Genomic DNA, 27,803 nt, shown 5'->3' on the forward strand with positions numbered 1-27,803 from the left:
ATGTAGATGGAATGATGTCAACAGCATTGCCCTTAACTTATATACTCAACTATCTCGGTTATCTCCTCTAATGTGTCTACAAAACAAATCTGCTTCCCTTAAAAAGCCGTCTTCGTATTCTTCATTAGAGGATGTCAATTCTTTTTTAGGAAATGTTGCTTCACCCTTCTGGGAAAAAACAATAACAAGATATCGACAACGATCTTGATCTTGATATACCTCATGATTTCAATACACATTTATTTATTAACATTAACTTTTTAAAAACTTAATACAATAAACACTTCCTAATTAATTTCTTTTAGTCATCAGCAACCTATTGGCACATTCCTCAATATAGTAAGCCAAACTCTGTGCTAACCTACAGCCAATTGGATGATCAAACAATACCAAAACTTTCCGGAGTTTCAGCATGAGAATGAAATAAATATGAAATATTCTGGCAGGTGTGTCCAGCAAACGAGGAATTAAATTCGTTTAAGTGCTTTACGAATAATTTAAAATTAGTATTTTTGATTGAAGAACTATCTCAAAACCCTAGTTGCCAAAGAACCAAAGGGCTTTTAATTAATCAATGCTCACCGTATCATTATGCATATTTAACAGCACAAACATACAAATACATATCTAGGCCAACACATCAGTTGATTATTTTGAAAATGCTAAGCCTTGCACAAGGATGCACTGCATAGTTGTATACTGCCTAAGACACAAACACAAACCCACACATACACTGACGAAAGAGCCACACCCATAATGGACGTAAAGCAAATGAGACACTGCAAATGTATAGTATATTATTTATGTTGTAGTCTATGTATTGTTGTTGGTTGCGTATGTGTGCTGTTGTTATTGTTGCTGCTAATGTTTCCTGCCTTTGGCATTGTCGAAGGCGTTAAGTATGAAAATTAAGATGCAACAGAATTTCCATTTAATTTCATTTTGTATTTTAATGTGAAACGAATTTCGACACGTTTGCCTGCAATCCTGGACACGTTAAGCAATAAACTATTCATTTAGAAACACTTATACTCTAGGCCATATTTGTAAATGGACCTTAAGGTTACGAACTGCATCACCTGCAGGAATATCGAGTGAAATCGGAAATCAAAACAGCAGACATTTAGCAAAAAGATAAATAATAATAAATGTATGTGTGTATGAAACATTGACGAGAAAAATATCAATCATATCAAAATATTAATGATCCTTTTGAGATAGTATGTTCTCGTATACATATTTGCAACTTGTTAAAGAGGTAATCATCGTCAAAAAATGATAAGAATGCTAATAGTCCTTGTTTTTATATATATATTTTTTTTATCAAAGAACAAAGCTGTCGATGTAAAAAATCAGTATACTATAGTAGAGTATAATATAAAAGCTTTTAAAAACTACAATAATATCTAACAACGAATCCGACCCGAGGGGGGAATTTTTTTTGGCAACTAGCCATCTACTTGTATTCCCCAGTTCCCAGCACAGAGACGATTCAGAGACGATATTAGACATAACAAAAAGAAAAACAGACAAAGATAAGTTAAATAATAATTTAAAAATAGACTTTCTCAATAAAAACAAACTAACATTTAATTAAGATACCTAAATAATATGCAATGCAAATAAGATTTAACAATACTTAAGTACCTTTTTTCTTATAATTTATCCTAAACAAAGTTTAAAAAGTAGTTAATCTGTATAAATGGAAGTAACTGGGACAGTATCAGAACAAGTATAAGCAACCGACTATGGGGGTCATTAGGGAACTTCTATAACTTTCGTAGTTCATGGAATTAACACATCACGCTTCAACGTGATAGCTGCAATTGTTATTGTTGTTTAAACTATACACACAAATACGTTGCATAATTATTATAAATAAATATTATATACATTATTATATTATATTTCGTACCGATATTTGCCTTGTTTATGATAGTGAAGATTAAAGTTCAATTCCAAATGGAAAAGTTCGTCAACATAATTAATAATAATTAATAATATATGATAGAGCAATAATCTTTGAGTCAATTATCAATCAGTCTCTAATATTAGCCTGCATTTTCCCCACTTATTAAAAGCCTTTTCAAATATTTTATTGTGTTATTGATTTGGCTTTCTTAGCTTTAAAGTTAAATTAAACAACAAAAAAGATGATAAAAATAATAATATACCTTTTATATATTATATATTTTAAGTCTTAAGAGAGGGGCAAGTCAAACGGTTAAACAGCCTTACCAAAAGGTTTGAATATTTGGAACCATTATTTGAATTACTTCAGCCTTTAAGGGCAGTCTTTAAAATGCTGATAAGGTACAATTTTCACTAAAACTTGGTGTAATGTTTTGGCATTGTATTCAATTGTCGTGCACATGCAACAAGACGGCAGAAGGCAGAATCGTTTCATTGTGGCTCGCTTATTATTTCTGCTACTCTGGTTGGAGCTGCTGGGGGCTGGTTGCTCTGGAAACATTAGCCAACAATCTGGGTAGCAAAGCTCTATACAGCAGCAACATGCAAATCCTTTCTTTCATTTAATTGACGGTTTCAAATTGTAAAAGGACTGCTTCTTGTTGTTGCTGCTGATACTGTTGTTCTGGCTATCTTGCCCTTTGTTTTAGTAGCCGCAACCACAAAGCTTCAGCGCAACACTTGCCAACTAAACTGTTTACCTTTTGTTGCCTGAACTGAAGACGACCTGAAACAGCACAACGACAACAATTACCCTGCTCTGTACACGCTATTGCCTCTCTTCTTTATCAGCTATATTATATGTACATATGTATGTATGTATAAGTATGTATTCAGCCATTGCTTTTTCTTCTATTATGCGGTCATCTCATGAGTTTGCTCAGCTGGAGGCATGCGTCTTTGGCGCCCACAAAAGCCGCAAGGTATACAGCTGTTTAATAGTGTTAGCTGTTGTACCGCTCTGACAGCTCATTACATAATCACCGTTACCTACCCCCCCACCCCCCACCCACCCCCATAACAAACCTTTCATATTTACTCCTCAAACACACAAACACATGGTCAGCAGCACATTTGTATTTGTGTAGAGTAATTTTCAGTTCAATTACCTCGCTAATAATACATACATAAGCAGTTCTCTCCTATCTACAGTAGTCGACGAAAGTATTTTGACTTGAAATATCAGTTTTCTTGTCTTCCATTTGGTTTATACTATATGTATATTAATTGTTGGCCAATAAAACTCAGATTCGTGGATATATATGTAGTTTTATTAAGCAAACAGTTATCACTTATATTTGACCGATCGATCTATATTCATATCTTTGTCATAATATAGACATCGTAAATTAAAAATAACTTGATCTGCTTAGCCGACACAATTTGCTGTTTGAAGAGCCTACAATTTCATACATGTGTACGAACAAACACGCAAACAAGACACAGCTCTTCAAATTGATCAATATACTGTCTGTAACTTGGTAAGTGCCATTATTTTCGTGGTCCTATTAACTAGCAATATCCGCCATTAAGCAAAAATCTAAAAGAAAGACAATACATTTTCTTAATTTCCAAATTCTCTTGATTTAGCTCTTCAGAAATTCATCAAAAAGTTAAAATAAAATGTTCTTCAAATAAGAATCATTTTGTAAAGATATTCATTTGTTATAAATATTAAGGCAGTTTAATAAATACAAAAACAATGGTTTTTCGAAATACTTACATAACCACTTATATGACTACCATTTCAATGAACTAATGCATGTTTAATATTTTAGGTCAGCTCAGAAAACGGTTTTGGGTTCTAAGGACATCGTTTATTATTTCAACAATTGGTTTTAGAACCATACTTTTTTAATATCCACGAAAATTACGCGTCCAATTCGAAGCTCTACGGATTTGGCATATACGGGCAAACTTTCAGAACGGTTTCCTCCGGAATTCTATCTCCTTTTGACAACTTCCTTTTATATTTCAGATCTTCACGGTACTTTTTTTACTTCATAATCAAGAATGCATTCACGCACAGTCCAATTCTACGTAATTGACCGATAAAGACTAACTTTCCAAACGGTTTCCTCTGGAATTCTATCTCCTTTCGCCAACTGCCTTTTATATTTCCCTCCCCACTTCTTTAGCACTAACTAAACTTTATTAAAATGTAAAATTGCTCGTAAAGCTGTCTGTTTGATATGTCGGAATATGTTTGCTAACTAGTGTATGTTTCCATGTCACCACCCACAGAGCCGGGGAAGGCAAAGGGACTTAAACCACACTAGAATTCCGGCAAGTCGTCATGTAACATGAATTCGTTAATTATTTTGACAGCTACAACGTTGATGACGACTGGAACAAGGATGGGAGACGACTTCCATTGCATGCTCGAGGCTGGCCACATGAAACTTGTATGAGGCGCCCAATCCTACAAACGTAATTTGTGTGACAGCCATTTTGGCAAGTCACTGATTATGCCATCAAAATAGACATGCCAAATTGGGGCAGACAACTTTTGGGCTTCGGCTGTCCACCATGGTGATGATGATGCCAACGAAGACTCCTACACATCATAATGATGAGTCAATGGAGAAGCCGAACCACATAACAATAACAAATAAATAAAAAAAATGCCGCCCAGCTAAAATTAGTATGCACAATCAACTTGATTATTTATTGCCTCTGGCTATATTACGCGTAAGTATACATAAATAAATATACGAGTATGAAAAATATTACTTGCTAAGCAGCAACTGTTGAAGCAGCAAACTCAGGACGAGAGCACACAAGAACAGCGTCAACAGAAGCCGCCTGCGCCACCAACACTAGATGAGAGCCGCTGCCTGCTTGCCACTATCAAAATCACGCCTGACTGCACTCCAATTGGGTGCCGCATGATCCTTGAGCAGCGTCCAGTTCGGTGAGTGTACATCAGGTGAAAGCCAATTGAAGTCGGCGACATCTGTGTAATTGTTTTGTGCCTTGTCTAGACCAGCACGCGCATAATCCGCCTCCAATTCCCCATAATCATAATTATATTCGGCAATTTCAATCTGCCGGCAGTCCTCAATAATGGCGCGGCAGGTGACATGCAAATAAATACGCGTTTGAAGTGAGGAATGCAGACGTAACTGTTGGCAAGCAATGGCCACTGTGCACAGTTCCAGATGCTCAGCAAAAAAGGAACGAGACACAGGCCCACAGAGAAACGTGCAATTACTTGCTTTGGTGACCTGTACAGATCCCGCGTGACCCTGCAGCTCAACCAGACAATTGCGTAAATTGGAAATGGTTATATCCTGACCATTGACCTCCTCGCCACTAAGCACAATATGCGCATTACTCTGATTAGATATAGTCCAGCTGAAAGCGTCCATTTTGGCCTGCGTTCGCTCAGCCGCATCCAATTTGTCAGCAGCAACGACAAGTTTCGGCTTCTGGGTCACCTTCTTGCTGCTAAAGCCAAACTTTTTCTTTGGCATGAGACGGTGACGCACTTCTTCGCTGCTGCTGGTCAGTGTATTGACAATATTTTGGCAGGATTTGATCTTGAAGTCCGTGAGAAACATTGTTGAGGCGGTCAAATAACGCTGCAGTTCCTGTATCTCCAATGTTATGTTAGCAAAGTGCTTGCTGAGATCGGGTGGCGGAGCATCGCCACTATTCAACTGAATGTTCTTGATGCGCTGCTCTATGTCGAAGGCGCGCTGTCTAAATGACTGCGCAAAATAATCTACGCCCTCGTCTTGGGCGCACTCCTTGCTGCGCTGCTCCAGTTTTACATCCAAATAGTTTTGACGCTCTTTGTTGCGTTTATTCAGCTTTTCCAGCAACAGATGATCCTTGCGTACACCTGCATCTTGCCGAATTCCCACATCCACGGTGTCTTCACTTAGCTTGGAGTTTTCCATTGAGAAGTTAATTTTATGTGTCTTTTTATGAAATGCCCGTCTAAAATGTTGAATAAATTGGGAAAAATCAATTGATTTCACATTAATTATGACGTCTAACAATTCATATGGCCAATAGTGTCTGAGCCACAAACAACGCCCTCGTGCGGGCGCAGCTGCGTCATTGTAAACAAAGTGTTGTTCCACTGGACCCAGTAACGGGACATTGCGGCTGTTACAACAAAGGGCACACTTTAAAGTCTACTTACCTTAACTTATAGTTAATGGCAGCAGCTGCTGCTGTAATTAACAACGACAATCCAAACTACACCAGTTCTTCTTACTTATCGAATTTTCTAAAATGCTCCTCCAATTTCAACAAATTTTGTTGGCTTAGCTCGCAGCGCTGCCAGATCAGGCAATAAAGTCAATGGGCAGCTCATAAAACTGTCTGCTAGAAGTTGGTAGCACTTATGTGTCGAGACTGGTAGCACTTTAAAACAGCTAACTGTCATAGGAAGAAGAAGAATACAGTATGTTTAATAAGACAGTGTACACCATATTAACAGGTGTTTTGCAATAAATGAATAAATTTGCTAAGCATTTTGACTGTGTTCCTCTGTTCTTATGCAAAAGTTCAAAAATTACAAATTACAGCTGCAAAATGTGGTAAAAAGTCGGTGAGTTTTGTTCAGAAGTGAGCGTTTGAAAGAGACATAAAACGTTTATGACCATAGGAAAACTGAAAAGATGAAAAGCTAATATTGGGCATATGTATTTTCAAGGAATTTTTTCTTATCCTTTATAGTTTATAAATAGCATTGTGAGGATTATAATACGATACAAAATATTGTCAATATCAACTTAGCTTAGTTTCCTATTTTTATAAATTGAGGGATTTTCTGAAATAATTTCCGTACATTGTATTAAGAGCGTTACTGTCGCACATAAGAACTAGAATTCAATTCGAAATTTATGCCTTTTTCACAATCCGAAGTTGAGTAATGTAAATGATCTTAGTGAGAGAGCAGACTTGATTAAAAAAGGCCGAGTTTGCCAATTTATTCGTTGGGCCAACTTCTTTGCCGAAAAGCATGCTTCGCAGATGCCAAGCGCCTATTAGCTCTAGGGGCGACTGGACTCCATATAAATACGATTGCGTAATGCTTTGAAGAATATTTTTGAAGATTATGTTTAGAAACAACTTTCATTCAGAACAAGAGCGCCCCTCATTCAAATAAAAACAATGCAGAAAACTTATAGACATATTTTTATACCCTGTACCCGTAGGGTAAAAAGGGTATATTAGGTTTGTGCAAAGTATGTAACATACAGAAGGAAGCATCTCCGACCCCATAAAGTATATATATTCTGAATCAGCATGACGAGAGAAATCGATCTAGACATGTCCGTCCGTCCGTCCGTCTGTCCGTCTGTCCGTCTGGATGAACGCGAGGATCTCAGAAACTATAAAAGCTAGAATAACCAAAGTTGGCATCCAGATTCTCCTAGGTCCGAGAAAGGACGAGTTTATTTTATTTTTTTGAATTTTTCCCCCCTTCCCCCGCTACAGAATTTCGTCAATAGCGTCCACATTTCAAATGCTACCTAAACCAAACTTTGCACACATAATTTCTATATAATTGTCTACTGTTGTTCAATTTTTTATTCTATTCGGTCAATTCTAAGAAAAGTTATTAGCGAAACAAATTCTCGCCAGTACAACCCCCCCAAACTGCAGCAACAAGTTCGCTCTTCTTCTTCCTCTTTTTGCTGCTTTGGGCGCATATAACTCAGTGGCGGAAGTTTACCTGGGTACAGGGTATTACACTGTCGGGCTTGCTCGACTGTAGCGTTCTCTCTTGTTAATAAAGCGGTCAGTATAGTGGATTGCTTGTGTCGGCTTACAATAAAAGATAGAACATATTTACAATTATTTAAATGGTTATACATAACATAAGATATAGTATAAAGATATATTCAAGTGTGCTTGATTGTGTGCTTAATATGCAATAGACAGAATAAAATGCATACATACTTCATCTAATCCTTTGTATGTTTCTTTGTTTTTCTTTAGCAACTTTCAACACTTAATTGCTAAAATTATTAAATACAAATTGATTTCCTCTTTAACTTTTTTGGTTGTAGTTTCCATATTTGTGAAGTTATTTGCGTTTCTTTGTTTGTTAAGGCACGTAACACATTCCTGAATACGATGTGCGTTTTAAACTAGCATTAAAAATGTATAACTATGAATGTATGTATATCTATGGTATAGATTTCGCTTAATAGTTGGCTATTTATCATTGTTTATGGGCGTGCAATACGTTTCGAGTGTATGTGTGTGTTTTGTAGAATATTATTGCGCTGCTCGCCTTGGAGAATCTAATCATCTTAGTCTACGCTACATACATATGTACATATACTCGTATGTATATATGTTTATGCAAGTATCTGCACCAGTACCAAAATTATAATGCATATGACCAGCAAATGATTAAAATCGTGTGCCACTGCGCACCAACGAGAAACCAATGGATCAATGGACAAGACTTCAACTTCACTTGCGTACTATTTTCGGAATATTGCTGCAAAGTCGAATGCTTTCGACTTTGGCTTCTTATATAGATCATGAGAGCTCCCCAATCGGTGCATTCTGCAGCCACAGATCGTGAATGAAATTATACAAATTATCGCTGACGGCAACCTGGAGAAGAAATTTAGAGCATACGTTTATTAATATACCCATAAATCGTGTTTTAGATTAATGTTAAATGTTCCCACCTTATACGGCGTTGGATTCAGCGTACGCTTGTGATCGTTCCTCAGTGTTTTTAGCGAGATTTGCACCTTCTCGCGTACCTGCTCGAGTGTGGGCAGCTGTTGGCATATTTTGCCGGATTTCCAGTACACCTTATAGAGGGACTCAACATGCGAGGGAATGACGTAGGCGCGCTTTGACTCCTGGAAGGGGTGCCTGCATAGCACTTTCTGTCCCACAGCCGGTGGTGGCTCCGAAACCTTTTGCAGCAGATCGATTAGAGCATGACCATCGGCACTATATAGACGATATGCATTCTTATTGCCCGGCATGGTAACCTTTTCCACATCCTGACTCAGTTTAATGCGTGCCTGGCCATTTATCTCCACCAGCTTATAGACACAACCCAAGGCGGGCTGGCGCTGACAGGTGACTGGAAAAATAAAGATGATATAATATAATTTACGAATTTACTGAAGCATCCGGCATCCGGCATCCGACTTACCCAAATGCGTTCCAATGCCGAAACAGTCGATTTTGTGTCCCTGCTCATTCAGACTAAGTATGGTGTCCTCGTTGATATCATTGGATGCCACAATGGTCAGTTTATTGAACCATGGAACCTTGAAGCGCTCAGCCACCTTCTCGAAGGTCTCCCGAGCCAGACACGACAAGTAGGCCAAATCTCCAGAGTCAATGCGAATGCCCAAAGCATAATAACCCAGATCATTGAGCGCCAGGGCCACTGCGCTAAAGTTGAGCAGCCCGCTCCTGAGGGTTGGCAAAGGGAGAATGGACGAGAGCAGAGCAAAGTGTGGGTGCGTTAAAGAGTGTGAAGATCATAAAATGCTGCTGGATTTGGGTTTTCAAGTCGTGCCATTAAAGGTCAAAGCGCAAGGGGAAGGGCTGGTTGTGGCTGGGTAAGTGGGCGTGACTAGCGCTGGTAAAGCCTTGGGTGCTCAGCTAGTGCCGATTAAGTTGCAATCTGAATGCACCAGTTTATCAAGTGCTTTACTAAATTTAAGAAAGGTGTCTACAGTAAAGTAGTTTATGTAAGTCCCTTGGGAGCTGAGCGGGAGCATAGGCTTAGCGTTCGGAGATATAGGAATGAAGCTTCAATTACCAAAGCCATGCAGTGTGCTCTCTCGGACGCTTTGTTTAAACTATTTACAAATACAAGTACAAAATCAAATAACGTTACAAATATCATACGAAAATATACGGCTATGTATGTATGTACGAGTATACGAGAATAAATAAATTAATGAACCAAGGTCAGATAATGTAATTATTTTGTACCTTATATGGAGGGAATTGGAAATAGATGTGCAATTTAATTGAAAATAATTGGACGTAAGCACAAACATTTAAGAAATATAAGAGAAATTATGGCCACTTTTTAAATTAGTCAAGACGCAGACATTTGGAAAATAGGAAACGTAACGTTTAGGTCCAGAATTCATGAGTATTATGGCGATTCAATGTGATTTGAATTTATGGTACTCGCTTTTTATTTGTTGTCATAACGTTTAATGTGGTAGTTGCTGCTGTTGTTGTTGTTGTAAGTTAGATGCATGTTTAAAAAAAAACAGGTTCATTTGTGTTTTTTGTTTGTATGTATATGTATATTGTTTTGAAGACGTGTGTTTTACATACCTCTGCCAAAATAGTGCCGGGAAGTCATTTTTATAATGTTAGATGGGAATTTCTTTTTCTTTATTTGGTTTATTTGTTATGGTTTGAAGTTTCCGATTGTTTCTGATTTGTTATTATAAATGTTTTGTTTCATTCACATTCACGACGAAAGCGAAAAATAAAATTGTTAATACAAATAAAAAATAAACACAAATTCACAATAAAGCTGACGAAACTACCGATGGCATTAAATTTGAATACTATTAGTAATTAATTTGGAGTTAGACAACCTATTTATGCTATCAATAATGCTATCGAAAGTTTTTTCGGCTCTAATTTTAAAATTGGTAACCAATAATATATGAGATGATTGAGCAAGCTTCAAATCATTAAGCGATTTGTTAGTAAAGATGAGATTTCAATGTTGACGCCCAAAATCCACCCAATAATAAATAAAAATAAAACAAACATAATGTAGAATATTACATTTTTAAAGCACATCACCTGGTAGCATAGTTTTGGGCACCGATGCCTGGGTTCTTGACCAATAACAATAACGATACGAATTATATAATTTTATATGCATTGAAGATATTTCTGCAAGATCGTAAGCCGTTTTAAAGATTCTTCATTAATTGATTGAGCAGGCATAGCAGTTAACGATTTTGCAGGAATACCCACAATATAAGAACATATATACATTAGTTGTTTAAATTTAGGAGAATAAATTTTGATAGAACATCACAAAGCGGGCACAAAACCAAATGAGCATGAGTTGAGGTTCTCGAGGTCGCTATAACTCATGATTCGTATGACTAGTATGCGGTGACATGCAAACCCAAATATTTGAAAACAAAGGACATTAAAAATATCGCAGTGGATTAGTAGGCGATCGAAAGAAGAACACATATTTTAATTTCAGAATGAATGAATGATATCGAAAATGTTGTGAATCAGAGCTCGATTTGAAGTAAATGGGTCCAGTATGTACATAAGTATGTATGTAGTATTATTCCCTCTTTACTTTCTTGTTTTACATGACATTTACCTGAATGACTTCTCGACATATTTTGGTAGGTACGCTGTCCCTTTGGACGAGGTGCTTGTCTTGCTGTTTGTAGCTGTTGTTTGTGGGGTCGTATCTGTTGTTATAGACGCAGGCATTGGGGCTTGACTCACAGATGCCTGCGGGCAGTGGCCATTCCCTGTGCTGATGGGGTCTACTAGACCATTTGATTTCTTTCCATTGCTTGTCACTTTAGTGCCGTTGGGCAGTTTGTAGCCATTTGTGGGCGTGGCATTTGTTTGAATTTGTCTTGATTTGGTTTCAGTTTGTACGGTTGGGTCTTGTGTGACTTCTAATGTTTCTCGGCTGTAGGAAATACTTTCGTTATTAGCTCGAAAATTAAACGGAACAAAGCGAAAAAATCTTAAAACTGAAAAAATAACACAGCGACAGACACACACACACACACACATAAACAATAGGCGGGAAGGGGATCTGGAAGTTGTCCAAACGAGATACAAACGTTCAGGGTACTGTAGCTGCTTTCATTACTGGGTTACGCAAGAGTGCACTCTGTCAATACGCGAAATACTTAGGATAAGAGAGTTACATAAATCACAAAACTGAACAACGAACCCAACACAAGAACAAGGTAATGAGAACGAAAAATCGAACTGTAAATCAATTCAAACTCAAAACCAAAACTGTTCCGAGAGAATCTGCCTAAAAGCGAAATACCTCTTAACATCGTACGTGTCGACAAGCGCCATGAACCCATCCGGAAAGGCAATTGCATACGAGACCATGGCCGCTAATTCTCCCTCGCTAGACTCCTCCGTCGAAACGTCCAGTAGATGGGACAACAGTTGACGATGGCGTATGGCATGCTCCAGCAGATCCTCAGTAATGCCTGTAACAATAATAAAGTGTGTGGATGCCTATAAATACTTCCCATATTTTATATGAATTATGGCTTATATACTCTCATACCTAATATAAATAGATCAGGCCTAGCTTATATGGTATAGATCTATAAATATCACATGAGTTATGGCCTATATACTCGCATATCTAATTAATTTAATTAATTATATTAAATAGATCAGACCTGGCTTATATGGTACAGCAGTTTTAATATAACATAAATATCTAAATAAATCTTCTGTTATAGCAAATATATTCCAATAATATAGTATGCACATGAATCGTCAACAAATTAAGTAAATAAACTGTATTTTCTTAAAAAATTGAAATTTGAAATAAATAAATAATCTAATTACTTATTAATATGTAATTGAATGGTAAACATTTTTCACCAAGTTCAAAAATTACTTTTATTATGGAAAATAATTAGCACAATTCTTAGCCCGATTGATTTATTTCTTTAATTTTTTTTAGATTAAAATATGGATATGAGAATAGTACTTATAGCAATTGACTATTAAATTATCTAATCAATGAATATCAAGCTAAAATTCGAATCCAACTCTGATAGGGATAGTTGGAACAAGATAGCGGATATCTTTCAGAGTTTTCCTTCAGACGCTGCAAGTCAAAAGCTTGATCTAATCTTACTTGTTTCAAAATGTTAAAATCCGTTCTATTTAGATAAATATTAGATATTTTGTCATTTTAGTGCTTTTTTGAGAGGAACTTTCCTCAACAACTTTGAAAAATTCAGCTTCAAAAAGAAAACTTATCCCTGAAGTAATGCATTATATTTCCCATTTATGGTTATTAATATTTGTATATCATGTTTATTATTTAAAAGATTGCAGAAAAGCACAAGTTTGTACAAATTGTTGAAATATCTGCCCATAGCATTAATATAACTTATATTATCGACAAGTATCTCATTTATCTTCATAATTTGTGGTCTACTTCACGACACAGTGAGATATTAACCCTGAGTTCTCAGTCTACATGAACATTTGCTTTTGCTATTAATCGCAGAAAACATAAATTACAAGCCCACAATTCTATTAACGAGTTTAGTTTAATATCATAACTACTTTTATAAGGAGCAGTATCCTAAAGCTAGTTTTGTACAGAACATAGTATATTTTTTGACTCACCCGTCTGCTTGTGCTTCAGCAATCGCGTCTTAAGCTCGCCCACACTGCTGAACGAGGTGATGTAGGCATGCGCATGCGTGCCCTTTACGGGTATGTTGAAGAGCTTGCCTGCCAAAACATTCGAAGTGCCATCAAAGCCGCCTGCAAAATGGAACGGAAAGTGTTCATTTTATAGAAATTAAGCTGTTCGACAAAAGTGTCTATCAAAAAATGGCATAATCGCAAGAGCCTTGAAAGCAGCTGGACGTGAGACACGCGCACGCGAACCTATCGATTAAGGAGGCAACTCGAAATGGGTAAAACCCGTAAATTAACGCATTAAAAACTTTCAACGCTAAAATTTTTACTAGCACTCTGACGTGATGCGAGAAGTATGACAAAGGCGACGACTACAGCGATGCCGATGGCGATGGCGATGGCGAAGCGGAAACGGAAGCACCCAAACAAAGTTACGATGTGCGAGCGCCAATTGAAAGCCGGTGCCAGGCACCAACTGGTACGGAGGCACATCAGAGCTCCTCCACATACATGGACACATTATCGCCATACATAGCAGCACCACCCACTGAGTGGGCGAACGTGTCGACGCGCTGTGCGTGCACCACTTTCCGGAGCATTTCGTTTAACACAAAAAGAAAAACAGTTGAGGCAATGCAAGGCAAAGCAAAAGTCCAACATTTGATAAATGAGTTCTTGAACTTTGCTGCCGACCGTATAACTAGGCAGGGGAATCACCTACCTGCGGCTCCCACCCACATTTATCGCACTGACAGTGACACGGAGACGGACACGGACACGGACACGTGCTTTGCATGCAAACACATCATAAAAACAGCCAAGAATTGCACAAATAATAATATATGAAATACATGTAGGAGCGCGCTTGGCACGGCGTCAAATCAATGAGGCAGTAGCAGCAGCCAGACCAGGCCATGTCTAGCTATAACTACATATATCCGTAGGTGATAGGTTCACGGCGCTTTCTCTTCTTTTTTAATTGATAATGAGCCGTGCGCATGCAACGCGGCAAGCTCGCAATTTGGCAATGCCAAAGAAAAGACACAGTTGACCTTAGTTGTCACTGCAAATGGGCGAAACTGACAGGCTGGCAGGAGGGTGAAAGTTTGTACCTGTGTAGGAATACTTTGATGCCGAGAGTCCGCCGTCGGGTCCCTGTGCACGACGCAATCCAAATTCCAATAGCTTTACATGTTTTCCAGCTACCATGCGATAACGTGCTGCATTCGTCGCCATTAAACTGAAAAAGATTAAAGTGTTACTAAGTGGAGATTTGTAGGACGAGAGGTTAAAGCATAATGCCTTACCTGGCATAGTTCACTAAAGTGAGCAGCGTTGTCTCCAACAATTGCACTATAATTAGAGGACCTTCTATCTTGATAATCGGAACACTGCAAATGAAGATAAAGATATATATTTGAGAGACAATTTAAAAGAAATTTAAAATATTCTGCAAAAAACAAATGGGAACTTTTAAAATTGCATGCGCGAGTCAACTTTTTTGTTATATACATATATATTTCTATACTCCATATACATACATGTATATATTTGTTACTTGAGCGATTTGTAATTGTATTACTTATATGTACAAAATTTACGCAATTTGCTTTCTATTTTTCCCATATTTTGTGGCAACATTTTCTTATTAATTGTTGTTTCTTAAAACTACGTGTTTTAACTAACCGTGGAAACGCCACCGTGCCCTCATCGATGGCATAAAGCGTGACATCGCGCGCTGTTAAATTGCCCAAATACTCAAAGAATTCGTTCTCAATGCCCTCGGGCAGCGTTTGCCTAAGATATTCAATATCTGCAAATAGGAATAGATAATGTTGCACTATTTCTTAATATCACTTTCAAATGTACGCACCGCTGTCCGAATAATGGAAACTATCCAGGAACTTAAGGCATTCCTCTAGGCCGGCAAAAATAGTGAATTCGCCGTGAAAAGGATTGCTGCGAAAGAACAAATCGAATACGGCCTGATCGTCCGTTTTTCCCGACTTCCAGTACGCATAGGCCATTGTTATTTGATACAGATCTGCAATGATAAACAAAGATAATGAGGATATGTGAGTAAATCAGCCAACGGCAAATATAATAATACAATAACTGTCATATACGTGTTATGATTAAAGCAATATACTTGTGATGGAACAACAATTAAGGCAAGAGATAAGATATGGGCAATCGGCACCCCATTTCAGAGACACAAGCACTCAGCGTGAAGGTGCAAAGACCCAAAAAAAAAAAAAAAAAAAAAAAAAAAAAATGCACGCACCGAAATAGCTGGCGATTAAGCAAGAATGTGATTTAAATGTCAGCAGAAAGTCAACGACGTCTGCGTCTGCGTCTGCCGACATACATACATATATATGTTAATTCATAGCTAGGATGGGATTACTTACCAGTGAGCAAAGGCTGGACCACTCCATTCTGATTCATGCGTCCGCGATCCATAAACTGGCCGCCCGTATTGCAACTCATTTCACGGTCATTCATGTTCTCGCTCTTCGTTGTTATTTTTGTTATTCTTTTCTTTTTGTTTTGGCTTCTATTTTGGCCTGGTTGCAAGCTTTGTGCCTTTATTAACTCGTACAGCTGGGGCACACACGGCGTATGCGCAACGTGCCTACTTTTTATTTCTGATATCAAGTGCCGTTGAACTTTGTAGTCGTCGCCTCTTTTTGCGTATCTGTAAAATTAAATTGGCCGCATGAATGTTTTCTGTTGTTATTGCATTTGTTCATGTTGTTGTTGCATGATTTGTTTATTTTTGTTTGTAGTTCGGGGTTCGTCATTATTTTAAAACGGCGTGTGCTCTATTAGCGAAAGAATGCGATAAAAGCACAAAAACCCGAATTACTTTGTGACTTTTGTTCTAAACATATGAAAATATCCTTTATTTAACAGAATATTTCATCATAAACTATGAGCCATAAAGAGAGCAGAAAGCGAATTACTTTGTTATATTTATATTTCCTTTGTTTAAGATGAAATCCAATCAAATGATTCAATATATTAATTTTCCTATGATATAAGAAAAATATAATTTTTACATTGTTGCAAAAAAATTAGTTTTTCTATAAAACATATATTTGGATAAATAAATATATCACTGTTCTTGAAATGTATTACATAATTTGAATTAAAGGCATTTTCATATTTATCTCCATATTTTTAACGGATTTTTGTTTTACAAGGTACATAATTTTGTTGAGCAGTTTGGAAACTATTTAGGTATGAATAAAGGAAAAGCTATTATTCCATACGAGTCAAAATAATATAATTGTTGAGTTCCCAAAGCTATGCAATAGTTTCCGATCACTTAAACGTTGTGAGCTTCGGTTTTTAACAATAATTCAAAAGCATTATTAGTTGGGCTCAGCACTTATTTCATAATGACTTGGCACATTGGAATTATTTAATTAATCAAACAAATTTTAGTCGCAATTTAGCACAAGTTATAATTTTATATTTTGCGGAACTCTCTTGCTCTTATAAATATTGTCGATTGTTTTGAAGAAGATGACGTAAGCAAATTTGTGCGTGAATATTTAATTAAACACCCTATATATGAAGTGTTTCATTTTTTATGGCATCCACTGACGAAACTGCTTTGCATGTAAATGCAATAAAATTCATCAACAAAAAAAAAAAAGGAGAAAATCCAAGCTGTCTCAGCTAATTAGCATGACACTATTTTATTTATTTATTTTAATTTACAACCGTTCCCAATTTTCCAGTTATTTGGATCAAATTTAAGAGTTTGCCGCTTTTGTTTTTGGTTTCTTATCAAATCGTTACGTTGTCAAGCTATTTTGGGTCAGCAGCTGTTGATAACCCGGCACTTGAATTTATTAACTTTTGTTGTGCTCCGAGCTGAACACCGAACTTCACTCCACTTGACTGAGTGGCTGACTGACTTACTGACTGCCTGTCAACTAACTGACTGATTCAACTTTTAACTTGTCGAAGATTTTGTCCGAGCGCCAAAGTGCAAACTTATGTGCTAAGCGTTTGAATCTCGACTAAATTGAGGCGAGCGAGGTCGTCGGCGCCAATTTTTTTCTGAGAACAGAGTGGAGCAGAGCAAGGCAGGCGTGAGTAAATAAGTGAATGCATTTCATTATGTTTGTTGAGAGAATTTGTTTATTGTGGCGTTACTTAGCAGCCGCTTTTATACGTGTACTTGTTGTTGTTGCTACTGTCTAAGGAGTCAGTCGGTTTCTGTTTATTTATCGGCTGGCCCAGTGAGATGTGCTGGGTGGAGGGAGGGCGTAGCGGTTGGCTGCTATTGATTACACACGTGATAATCGGGCACAGGAGACGCAGTGGCGTCGCCTCATCAGTATGTTGCAAAGTCAATTTGCAGTCAGCGCGAGCAGCTGTGCACGACGCCCATGGCGGTGCAACTGCTTGTGAAGGTTGCGTGAAGGTCGGCGGTGGCACGGGCGCGAACGAACGCTTAAAATTGCTCACAAACACACATGTGTACACAGCTTCGAGTGATACACACACACACACACATATATATATATATATATAGTTGGACAGGCAAGCCGCAAAACTCGCTCAATGAAAGTGTGGGCGGGCGGTCATTTTATTTATGTGGGTGGGTGTGAGTGATTACTATAAATTGCATTGCTCGGCACTTGTAGCAGGCGCGCAATTAGCTTCAGTGCACTTGCGCCTTGCATCCGCCGCCTCCTTCGGCTCCTTCATCATACATTTCACACACGTTTTTAATTCATACTTTTTTAAATAAATACGGCGACTCAAAAGTTTCTGATAATTTTAACTGCCAAGGCCAGCCGCTGGTTACCAAACGCGCAAGACTCAAGCAGTCAATCGATATCACAACGAATATTAGAAGCAACGCAAGAGCTGCACAATACGCCGATTTTTTTTATATTAATATTAATTACTTTTACTATCTTATTTGATAGAAATTACCGTGCGCGCACCTCCAGCTGATAAGAGCTGATAGTTTAGTGCTGCCAACTCGCTTGCCGCGTCGCGAATTGTAGAATTCTATGCCACTATTTGCTTCCGCGGAGCAGCGCCGCCGTTGCTGTTAATTCAAATAATTATTCGTGTACTGCAAATATCGACAGCAGCAATAAAATCATACAAATTTAAATTGAAGCAGTAAGCTTAAGCCTCAGTTGACTACTTTACGCATTAGGCCAGACTTATTTTTCATTCGTTTAATATCTGTGGAATTTTCATTTGCGTAGACGTAATAAAACTTCATTTGTTTATTTTATATTTATTTATTTACTTGCTATTTACAGTAGATTCCACTATAGCTTCACCTTCAACAGCTATTGCATTATCCACCTCGGCCGGCCAGTCCAGATCAATGCCTACCACATCCAGCGCCTGAATATCAATGGGTTTACCAATAATCGACGCTAACGATGGCGTAGTGCGCCCGAATTCACCATGCACCAGTTCCTTGATGTACATGCCCGCCTGCGTGACCAAGTCAATAATCAGGACGTTTGGCTGGCCACGTTGTACTCGCGCCTTAAGACTGTAAATGGTGCGGGGGCGTGTGAGAAGAGGACGACGATGCAGCACACGAATAGGCGTCTTCTGCTGTATTACAAAGCTCTCGGAAATTTGTAACTTCTGCAGAATATCTACAGTTACCGGCTCTTTCATAGTACAGAGTGCTCGATAGAATTTACGTTTCTGTTCCTCCCCCGTTTTAATGTGCAAGAGTTCCTCACGCGGCACAACCTGTAGATTGCGCACAGAAACCTTGCCCGAGCGATCAACCGCCTGTTCCATCTGTAAAGCCAGCTGGCGACTCAACGTGCTGCACATTGCATCAGGGATCTCCAAAGCAAAAGGACGTCCCTTGCCCAGACAACGCACATCGACATCTTCACGACCGCTCGACATAAAGATAATCTTCTCCTGGCTCTCACTAAAATGCGGCGCCACACTATGGATTATAAGCTCCTCAATGCTATCCTCCATCATGCGCTGGCCATGCAGCACCCACGGCGTGTGGGATAGCTCCCGACTTAGTTTGCGATAACGTCCGGCCACACATACCAAAGGCCCTGTCAGTACAATAGATTTCAACTGAAGCTGCTCGTCCACTGCAGTCGGTGGAATGGGCAGATACTCCTCAAACAGATCTGCTTTTATGCGTGCGGGTTGATATTGTTTCTCGAGCAATCCTCGCGAGATTTCAATCCGCTTTTGTTTCCCTGGAAACGCAGCTTTGTGGAGTTTTGCCAGTTTTTCAACTTCGCCTGCCTCTACGCTGTGTCGCAAATCCACATTAATCATAAGACCATTGGGGTCATTTTTCTTTTTAAGCTGCGCGCATATTATGGGATTGAGTATGAGCTTCACTGCCTCCTTGATGGGAACATCTGGCGCATTTGTGTCGTCTATAACGCATCCAAATTTGCGACGCAAGGCAAACCACATGGAGAGCTGCCGCAATTGCAGCGTCATGGGCAGACATAGGGCTAACACAATTCCATCGCTGTCATACTTGGAAATATCCTTTGCCAAAATGCCTTCGACCAACTGACGCTGAAAATCCTCAGAGAAGAGGCCCAGGCAGGTGGGGCAAACGCCCAAACGTGGCTTTTTTAACGGTTGCTCATCCGAATGCTCAACATTCAGCTGAAATTTAAGGGGCTTCAGAGAAATTTCTCCCATTATGCTGTTTATGCCTCTCACCCGTTGAAATGTTTTGCTCATATCCCGGTACTCTGTACCTCGTGCTTTCAAGTACCGCAGCTGACACACCTGGCATATCCCACACGATTCCAAATACTCCACGAGATCCTGATTTTGCATTGAAATAGTCCGTCTTCCTTCTTTTCCATGTAAACAAAACGTGGAGTTCGTCGGCTGTTGTTCAACACTATCAGTCAGCTGTCTACGTAGGCTGTCAAAAGGGGAAGAAGCAGCAGCAAAAAGTTTCGCTTAACATAAATTATTTTCTTCGGCAAATTATTGGAATTTGATGTAAGTTGCAATCATAAAATGCAAAATAACAACCTTAAATTCAATAACAAAGGGTTGTTTTCAACTTCGGGAGAGCAACAATAAATATTATTGTAGCAAATCGACTTTGTTATTGTTACGTCACAGAACGTACATCTTTGCTAGGCTTAAAGATCGTTATTCTTTTTGCAGCGGCCAAGATGTCCTTGACGCCGTTTTTCCGCCTACCCCTCACAGATTTGACGGGTTGCCTGATCAATCATCAAACCTACGATAAATGCGGCAAATTTGAAATGGACATGATGGACTGTCTGGAGGCTTACGGTATGGAGCGTGGCAAGAAAGTCTGTGCAGAAATTATTAACGATTTCCAGGAGTGTGTTGGCATGCAGAAGCAGTTGCTGCGCTTCCACGTACGCTATTATCTCCCTTGAATTGAAAATGTACCTATTTAATAATCTATTCGCCTTACAGGCCATGAGAAACGAACGCTATAAGCAGTGGCTGTTGGGAGACCGTAAAAAGGAAGAACTCTTTGCCGAACCCCCACGTGTGGACGCCTATTAGTTTGTAGAGCTACCACAAGAATAATTTCATACCTATTCTTTAGCTGAAATTGTTTAACATTAAAGAAAGATAACATTGAATGGAGACGCCAAACAGCTGTTTCTTATTTATGGGTTGAGTGTCGCAGAATTATATAGAGAATGGATTGCTAATGGTTACATTTCTGAACCTTAGCATTCAAAATAAGGGCCTTGTGCGAAAAATAAGTTATACGTAGCCTAGAATTCATTATAAAATGTCATATATTGATTTTTGACACCTACACAATGCATGTCGATAAGAGCATCTTATAAATAAAGGGAAAATGTAATATAAGCATATACGATTGATCCAGTAATAGATTTTTAATTATTTATTTTTTCCTAAAGGTTCTTTTGAAGCTTGTAATGGTTACTATTACATCGACTAATCCAACAAATTTTTTTGATATTCCCAAATTATGCAAAACAGTACACTGTGATAAACGAACATGAACTGGGGGTTTAATCTGATAGAATATTAGTGGGCTAACAGCAAAAGTTCAATTTAAATTGTTTAATAAAACTCAGAAATATAATCCGTTGTTATCCTTCACAATTATAATTTTCTTTATTATATTATAATTGACTTGTTTTATCCTTTTGTTGTGGTACGAGTTTTTATTATCTTATTTTATATTAGCTTTTTCAATTATGGGTGATAATCAGCTTAGGCAGCTAACAATTCTAGCTCAATTCTAAAAGATTTGTTTGTGGTACTTCATTTTCATCTTAGATTTCTAATTTAGCTTAGACTTTAATTCACGTACATATATATACTTTAGACTTAATATGATTTAAACGTTTAGTGAAGTGACTATTTTTCCTTAACGAATAGATAAAATATGACAATTTGTGGTAATTAATTTTCATCTTAGATTTCTAATTTAGCTTAGACTTTAACACACGTACATATATATATACTATAGACTTAATATGATTTAAACCTTTAGTTAAGCGACTATTTTTCCTTAACGAATAGATAAAATATGACAACTTATTGTGAACATACTCACTATAATTTCCGTTGGCCGTGGTGGTGGTTGTTACGTTGCTCAGATCGGCGATTTCCTCCACTGCTGTTTTGCAGAAATGGATTTGTTCGTGGTCGGTTGCGATCTAAGACAGCACTATCGCTGCGCCGCCGTGCATCGTTATTCATATGTTTGGGGCTGCGATCGTAAGGCTTGGCGTCGTGGAGCGTATGGCGAGCATGACGCGCTGCCCCGTGGTCTCCTTTTGCAACGTCGTTTGCAAACGGATTTCGCATACGAGATGAAACAGACGGTACAGAAAAGTCATTCGACTGCCTCTGTTGTGGACGATCTGCTGCCTGTGCCTTTATCGTTACCTTCTTTTGGAACAATTCGAGCCCTTGGAACAGGTCTAATGCAAACGGCACAGCGCTCAGATGGAAGTAGGTAACAAATCCAAAATTGCGTTGTCTGCCGCCACCGTCCTTTGGAATGCGAACGCTTTCAATAGGTCCGGCTTGCAGAAAAATCTCATAGAGTATGTCATCCGTTACGTGCTCATCTAAATTGCCACAGAACAAGGTTCTTTGTTCCTCGTCATCCTCCTTGTCGTTTCATAAATCAATCAATTTCATTTGTTTAGTTTAGCTCTGACCAGCAGATTTTTATATATGTATGTATGTATTTTAAAAACTTGTTACCTTAGCGGAATAGTCTTCTTCTTCGTCGTATGTACTTGAATTAAATTGCGGCGCCATTTGCATAGGAAAAGGAATAGGGACGGGACCGTAATTCATCATATATGGCATACACATTTGCATTTGCGCGGCTTGTATGGCCGCCATTACGGGGTTCATTATATTTGTGGTGCGTGTCCAGTTTGTTGTCGAATTGCAGAATGGAGCTGGAGGAATGCGCGCTGTATTTATACGTACGAATTACAAATCCTTTAATAAAAATTTTCTATATAACTTAAAGGCGCTGAAACAATAATAATGTTTTAACTAGTGATGTAAGAAAACATCGGCGTGTCGTTGATGCATCGATGTTTTCAAAACATTGAATCGGCAACTTAAAAAAAATATTATCATTGTCTTTGGGAACGCAAATAAACTCAAATGGCGGAATATATCTTGTAAAAGATTCTACAAACAATTTGGAATGGGAAGACATAATGGATAACCTAATTACTACTGTCTTATATTGGCGTTTTTTTCATGTTATATTAATATATACATATATATGTAAGTATATCGATATCGATGTATATTTCTCGTTGATGCTCTACCAACAATAACTGAGAGTACGAACAGCTGTAATTTACTCGTTTGCTGGGTAACATTCTTAGGAACAATGAATTGGCAGCACTTGTTCTCGTGTGCGGCGTCCGCTTTTTTTCACGCCGCTGAATTCGTGTACGTTTTTTATCAATATTGAACTAAAATGGGGACGAAAAGACCTAGTAATAGCGTAGTCCTGGCGCAGGATCCCAAACGTAGCAAAAACGAAATTGCAGCCTATACAAATCGCGACAAGGCACTATTAGAATCGGTAAGCAATGAAGAAGAAGAGCCGGTCGATGAACGAAACTTGCAATTAATCCTATTGTTTACATGTTTAGGGCGTAAGGAGAACTTCAAATCTGCAGGCGCCTATAATGCTATTAGAAGGGCACAATGGAGAAATATTTACCACAGAATTTCATCCGGAAGGTGAGCTGTTGCTCTCATCCGGCTTCGATCGTCAGATTTGTAAGTACTAAATAAAATGAAGGAGACCAAGACCCCCAGATAATTACCTGACTTTACAGACATCTGGCAGGTGTACGATGATTGTGAGAATGTCATGGCCATGTCTGGGCATACCGGCGCCGTAATGGAAGCGCATTTCACACCTGACGGCTCTCACATTTTCACCTGCTCCACGGACAAAACGCTCGCAATTTGGGATTTGGTGACAGGCCAACGTGTGCGTCGTCTGAAGGGCCACAGTAATTTCGTGAATAGCGTGCAGGGCTCGCGACGCGGCCAGCAACTATTGTGTTCCGGCAGCGATGATCGGACGATACGGATATGGGACGTTCGCAAGAAGCAGGCAGTGCACACGTTGGAGTCGCCATACCAGGTGACAGCGGTTTGCTTTGGTGATACAGGGGAGCAGATCATCAGTGGCGGCATCGATAATGAGGTCAAGGTGTGGGACGTGAGGAAGCAGCAAGTTCTGCACCACTTGCGTGGGCATACAGACACCATTACGGGCATGTCGCTATCGCCGGAGGGCGATTTCGTGCTCACCAACGCCATGGACAACACGCTGCGTGTCTGGGATGTGCGCCCATATGCGCCGGGTGAACGTTGCGTCAAAGTCTTCCAGGGCCACCAGCACAACTTTGAGAAGAATCTGTTACGGTGCGCGTGGGCGCCAGGTGGGGACAAAATCTCGGCCGGCTCCGCCGATCGCCACGTCTACATTTGGGATGTGAACACCAGACGTATTCTGTACAAGCTGCCCGGACACAATGGCAGTGTCAATGATATCGACTTTAGTCCGCGTGAACCGCTTATATTGTCCGCATCTAGCGATAAGACTCTGTACCTAGGCGAGATCGAGGATTAGCGAGTATCACAAATAAGTTTTATTCCCCATTATCATTATACAATGCAAGTCAATAAATATTTTGTATGTAAAAATCCATGTGGTGGTTTTATCATATGTTTCTCCTAAACTGGCAGTGTGCTAGATGATGAGGAGACGCTGCTCTTAAATAGCTGGCCAAAGAACTTCAGGCCCGTTGCACCACCGGGCACCATGCTCAATACCATGAAGAGTAACGCTATGATTTGCGCCACTGCAAACAGTACAGTAAAGGCCGTGCTCTGGACGATTAACGAGAAGTAGAGTGTGAGGAGCAGGCACGAGCTGTATGAGATGGAGGTAAGCAGGCGTGGCTTGGAGAACATCTGCTTTAGGAATGCACCAAAACCGGACAGGAAGCAGAAGCTGAGAATGAAGAATATACTGCCCATTGTGTAGAGCAACGCAAATTTCCGCGCCTTCAGGATCAGGACCGGTATGTAAAATGTTGAAAGAGTCATGCAAAGGGCACCAACGCCCAGGCAAGCAACAAAGCCCACAATCCTTTGGAGCCGTGACTGAAATACACACTCAATGTTAATGAAATGTAGTCTCCTTAATAATAAACTAGCTACTCACTAGCTTTGGACAGCAGGAGTCTTGTGTATCCTTCAACCAACTGTTTTCTGGCTCTGGGCGTGAGAAAAGCTGGCCCAGTCGGCCCAGTTGCGGCACCTTTATCTGTGGTATCTTTACATTAAAGTTTTTCTTCTGATCACTCTGAAGCAGCAGGTATTCGTCCAAATCCTGCTTAAGATTGCTCATCGTCGTCCCGCTGAATCGCCTTTTGTTTTGGTTTTGGTTGCGTGTGGCTTTAGTTTGTATTGGTATTTAAAATACAACACATCTCTAATGGGATATCGATACTAAGCCTAAATGTGCGCACTAGAGATGGGCGCGTCGAGACGTGATTCAAATTTTAATGACAGCTAGAAAACAAAGTATACTTGCAAAGAACTTTTCCTATCTAAGCCATATACATACAACACACATATGGTCTGATCCTTCCTAAATTTTGAGACTAGAGTCCTTTTTATATGAAATTTGCTCTTCAATAATATAGAGGCTCGATATAACATGTTATAATACTTCTTGGAAAAGGAATAAGTTAATCTATAAAATTAAATTCCAAATTATTATACATAAATGAAATTGGGATATACAGTAAATTTGCGAAACGCAACAAAAAAAATCATCTCTTTCTCTACAATACAAATAAATATATTAAATTTACAGAAAATGTTAACTAAAGCTATATGTAAATACCAAAAAAAAGTGTTATAATCTCTGAAATTAAAATGTTCCATACAAGTTTATCAACTATAATGTAGTTCTGGATCCAAAGAGTAAAAGGTTAATCTAGGTTTGTGCGAATATACAGAAAGTAAATACGACTTTATTCTTAATCGGTAAGCTCCGTTTGTATAAGTTCGGAGAATTCGCGGAAAGTACAATAACCAAACGTGGTATCCAGGTTCTTCCCTGATGCCACTTCCTTTTTGTGAGTGTTAATCTAAATACGGTTAGGGATTATTTTCTGGCCATTAATGTAATTTAATAAAATGCAACACCATGGCATTTTATTGCAACCAGAAACAAAATTACAAACGCTACGAAAAATTATGCAATTGAAAAAGTAAATCTATAGATATATGTATTAACATAATCTTTTCTTCGGCATTATTCATTTGCTAACTCCTTGATTTCCTTTACCATTTCACTTAAAATGTGGTTTACAAAAATCAAATTTATTAAATTGCTTGTTTCTAGCTATGTGAAGTTATTTAGTTTATATACTTTTTTCTTCTCATTAGGGAGTATTTATCAGTTTTAACCTAATTAAAGATTAATTTTAACAAATGTATTACAAATCTAAGTCATTTGTCGCGCGAGAATTCAAATGTGATTTGGCACTTTTAATTGAAGGCACCAGAAACCGGTTCCTTTCTTTATCGAATAGCTACTATTGTTTGAGTTTACAAATCGGGTATCGATAAGAAATACCAACCAGCTGACCAGGGCTGGCCAACAACTACTCGAGAAATGAGCCGGGGGAACTGAGTACTTTTATAAGCGATACCATTTCAGTATTTAACGGATTGTCATAGTGAGCAGTTGAGATTCGCGCAGTGCGTTTGTTTGGCGCGCGCGTTTTACTAATGAGAGAGAAAGAGAGAGAGCATAAAAACACAACAGTAGCACAGCAAAAGCAACAACAGCAACCCAAAGCAAAAAACAATAACAATTTTAAAGAAGAAGTATAACGACGGGCGATAAAGCAAAACGCCGAAAACACACACAAATTAAAAATAATCATCTGAAAAAAGTCAAATCTACGGCAAGTGCGTCCTGCCCCCCCGCTCGGTTCGGTAACCAATATTAACGCAAATATACTTATGTATGTATATTTGTGTGTCTGTGAATATGTGTGTTTGTGAGAAAATGCATTAATTACACAAATACAACAGCAAATGTAAATACAATAAAATACAAACAAAAACAATACGCAAACACAAAAAGCAAATGAAATAAATGTTCAAGAAAATGCAAATTCTATAAAATAAAAAATACAAATAATAGTAAAGTCAAAGGCAAGTGTGTTAAAATCCCACATTTTTTTTATTGTTTTTTCCCAAAAATTTATTTGTGATGGGTTTTTCGTGAATGAAATTCACTTGAGGCGCACCAAATAATATTTAAATAAATAAAATTAAGTGCAAAATGTTACTCATTTTTGTGTCTATGAAGAAGCCTTTAAAGTAAATGCTCCTTAATGAAAGATAACTAAATACTGCGCTCTGTCGGATCCGTAAAGAACTCAAGCACACCTTTTTGGAGGTTTTTGAAAATGCGAAGATTTCGAATACAGTCCAAACGGGTTTAAAAATATCGGTCGTCGTCGTTGTCGTCATCTACATCGTCGTCTTTGTCTCGCTGATCCACATCTCAAGCACAGAATTGGAAGCTTCATCAATGGTGTAAGTATCCCACGAGCCCAACTTTCTGGAAACAAACAGCATACATCTTGAAGTCAGGGGAGAGTTCGGGTTCCATAAGTTAGTAATTTGGGCGCATACTGAAGCATTTTCAGAAGCTTCGAGGCGGCTTTCCCCAGTTTCAAGCTGAGATGGAACTTTCCGTCGAAGGATTGATGGTCTTATAAACTGATTTAAATAATGGAAATATTTTATTGTGATGGTCTGCTGAGATTTTAGAAAGCAGCGATTTATTTGATGATTAATTTTAATGTTTTTATTTAATTTGATTTGAAAAAACA

General features: G+C 38.5%; 7 protein-coding genes across 10 annotated transcripts in view; 3 read left to right on the top strand and 4 right to left on the bottom strand.

Annotated features, from left to right (window-relative positions):
• Positions 1-4,630: 4,630 nt before the first annotated feature.
• On the bottom strand, positions 4,631-6,259 carry LOC115631574 (tubulin-specific chaperone C). Its single transcript, XM_030528367.1, has 2 exons — positions 6,125-6,259; positions 4,631-5,916 (listed from the first exon to the last, which is right to left on the bottom strand). Exon 2 carries the CDS (start codon positions 5,874-5,876, stop codon positions 4,791-4,793), a length of 1,086 nt encoding a protein of 361 aa, XP_030384227.1. The 5' UTR covers positions 5,877-5,916; positions 6,125-6,259; the 3' UTR covers positions 4,631-4,790.
• A 1,634-nt stretch (positions 6,260-7,893) lies between these two features.
• Positions 7,894-17,363, bottom strand: LOC115631608 (nicotinate phosphoribosyltransferase). 3 transcript variants are annotated; one of them, XM_030528409.1, is made up of 12 exons: positions 17,284-17,363; positions 15,762-16,048; positions 15,224-15,394; positions 15,037-15,163; positions 14,658-14,741; positions 14,463-14,590; positions 13,333-13,473; positions 11,996-12,167; positions 11,300-11,623; positions 9,122-9,387; positions 8,640-9,049; positions 7,894-8,562 (listed from the first exon to the last, which is right to left on the bottom strand). In XM_030528409.1, the coding sequence occupies exons 2-12, from the start codon at positions 15,853-15,855 to the stop codon at positions 8,485-8,487; spliced, it is 1,995 nt and encodes a 664-aa protein (XP_030384269.1). In that variant the 5' UTR covers positions 15,856-16,048; positions 17,284-17,363; the 3' UTR covers positions 7,894-8,484. The 3 variants fall into 3 exon arrangements, with proteins under 3 accessions (XP_030384269.1, XP_030384270.1, XP_030384271.1); XM_030528410.1 differs by having other exon boundaries at positions 17,161-17,313; XM_030528411.1 differs by lacking the exon at positions 11,300-11,623.
• Positions 17,364-18,615: 1,252 nt separating this feature from the next.
• On the bottom strand, positions 18,616-22,865 carry LOC115630986 (putative tRNA pseudouridine synthase Pus10). The gene is made up of 4 exons (XM_030527568.1): positions 22,594-22,865; positions 21,935-22,497; positions 20,065-20,275; positions 18,616-20,007 (listed from the first exon to the last, which is right to left on the bottom strand). The coding sequence occupies exons 1-4, from the start codon at positions 22,747-22,749 to the stop codon at positions 18,634-18,636; spliced, it is 2,304 nt and encodes a 767-aa protein (XP_030383428.1). The 5' UTR covers positions 22,750-22,865; the 3' UTR covers positions 18,616-18,633.
• Positions 20,222-20,994, top strand: LOC115630987 (NADH dehydrogenase [ubiquinone] iron-sulfur protein 5). Its single transcript, XM_030527569.1, has 3 exons — positions 20,222-20,355; positions 20,527-20,747; positions 20,809-20,994. The coding sequence occupies exons 2-3, from the start codon at positions 20,535-20,537 to the stop codon at positions 20,899-20,901; spliced, it is 306 nt and encodes a 101-aa protein (XP_030383429.1). The 5' UTR covers positions 20,222-20,355; positions 20,527-20,534; the 3' UTR covers positions 20,902-20,994.
• A 413-nt stretch (positions 22,866-23,278) lies between the features above and the next one.
• On the top strand, positions 23,279-24,586 carry LOC115631435 (U5 small nuclear ribonucleoprotein 40 kDa protein). Its single transcript, XM_030528173.1, has 3 exons — positions 23,279-23,443; positions 23,514-23,643; positions 23,703-24,586. The coding sequence occupies exons 1-3, from the start codon at positions 23,336-23,338 to the stop codon at positions 24,506-24,508; spliced, it is 1,044 nt and encodes a 347-aa protein (XP_030384033.1). The 5' UTR covers positions 23,279-23,335; the 3' UTR covers positions 24,509-24,586.
• On the bottom strand, positions 24,505-25,379 carry LOC115631436 (protein transport protein SFT2). Its single transcript, XM_030528174.1, has 2 exons — positions 25,106-25,379; positions 24,505-25,044 (listed from the first exon to the last, which is right to left on the bottom strand). Exons 1-2 carry the CDS (start codon positions 25,289-25,291, stop codon positions 24,613-24,615), a joined length of 618 nt encoding a protein of 205 aa, XP_030384034.1. The 5' UTR covers positions 25,292-25,379; the 3' UTR covers positions 24,505-24,612.
• A 1,877-nt stretch (positions 25,380-27,256) lies between these two features.
• The window catches only part of LOC115630989 (protein split ends), an 81,617-nt gene continuing 81,070 nt past the window's right edge, over positions 27,257-27,803 (top strand). For both annotated transcript variants that reach the window (XM_030527574.1, XM_030527575.1), the window contains exon 1: positions 27,257-27,504. The gene's annotated coding sequence lies outside the window, so the exon portion shown is untranslated. The remainder of the gene's footprint in view (positions 27,505-27,803) is intronic.

This window comes from Scaptodrosophila lebanonensis, unplaced genomic scaffold, assembly GCF_003285725.1.
Source record: "Scaptodrosophila lebanonensis strain 11010-0011.00,11010-0021.00 unplaced genomic scaffold, SlebRS2 tig00001412-arrow-pilon, whole genome shotgun sequence".
Classification (NCBI taxonomy): domain Eukaryota; kingdom Metazoa; phylum Arthropoda; class Insecta; order Diptera; family Drosophilidae; genus Scaptodrosophila; species Scaptodrosophila lebanonensis.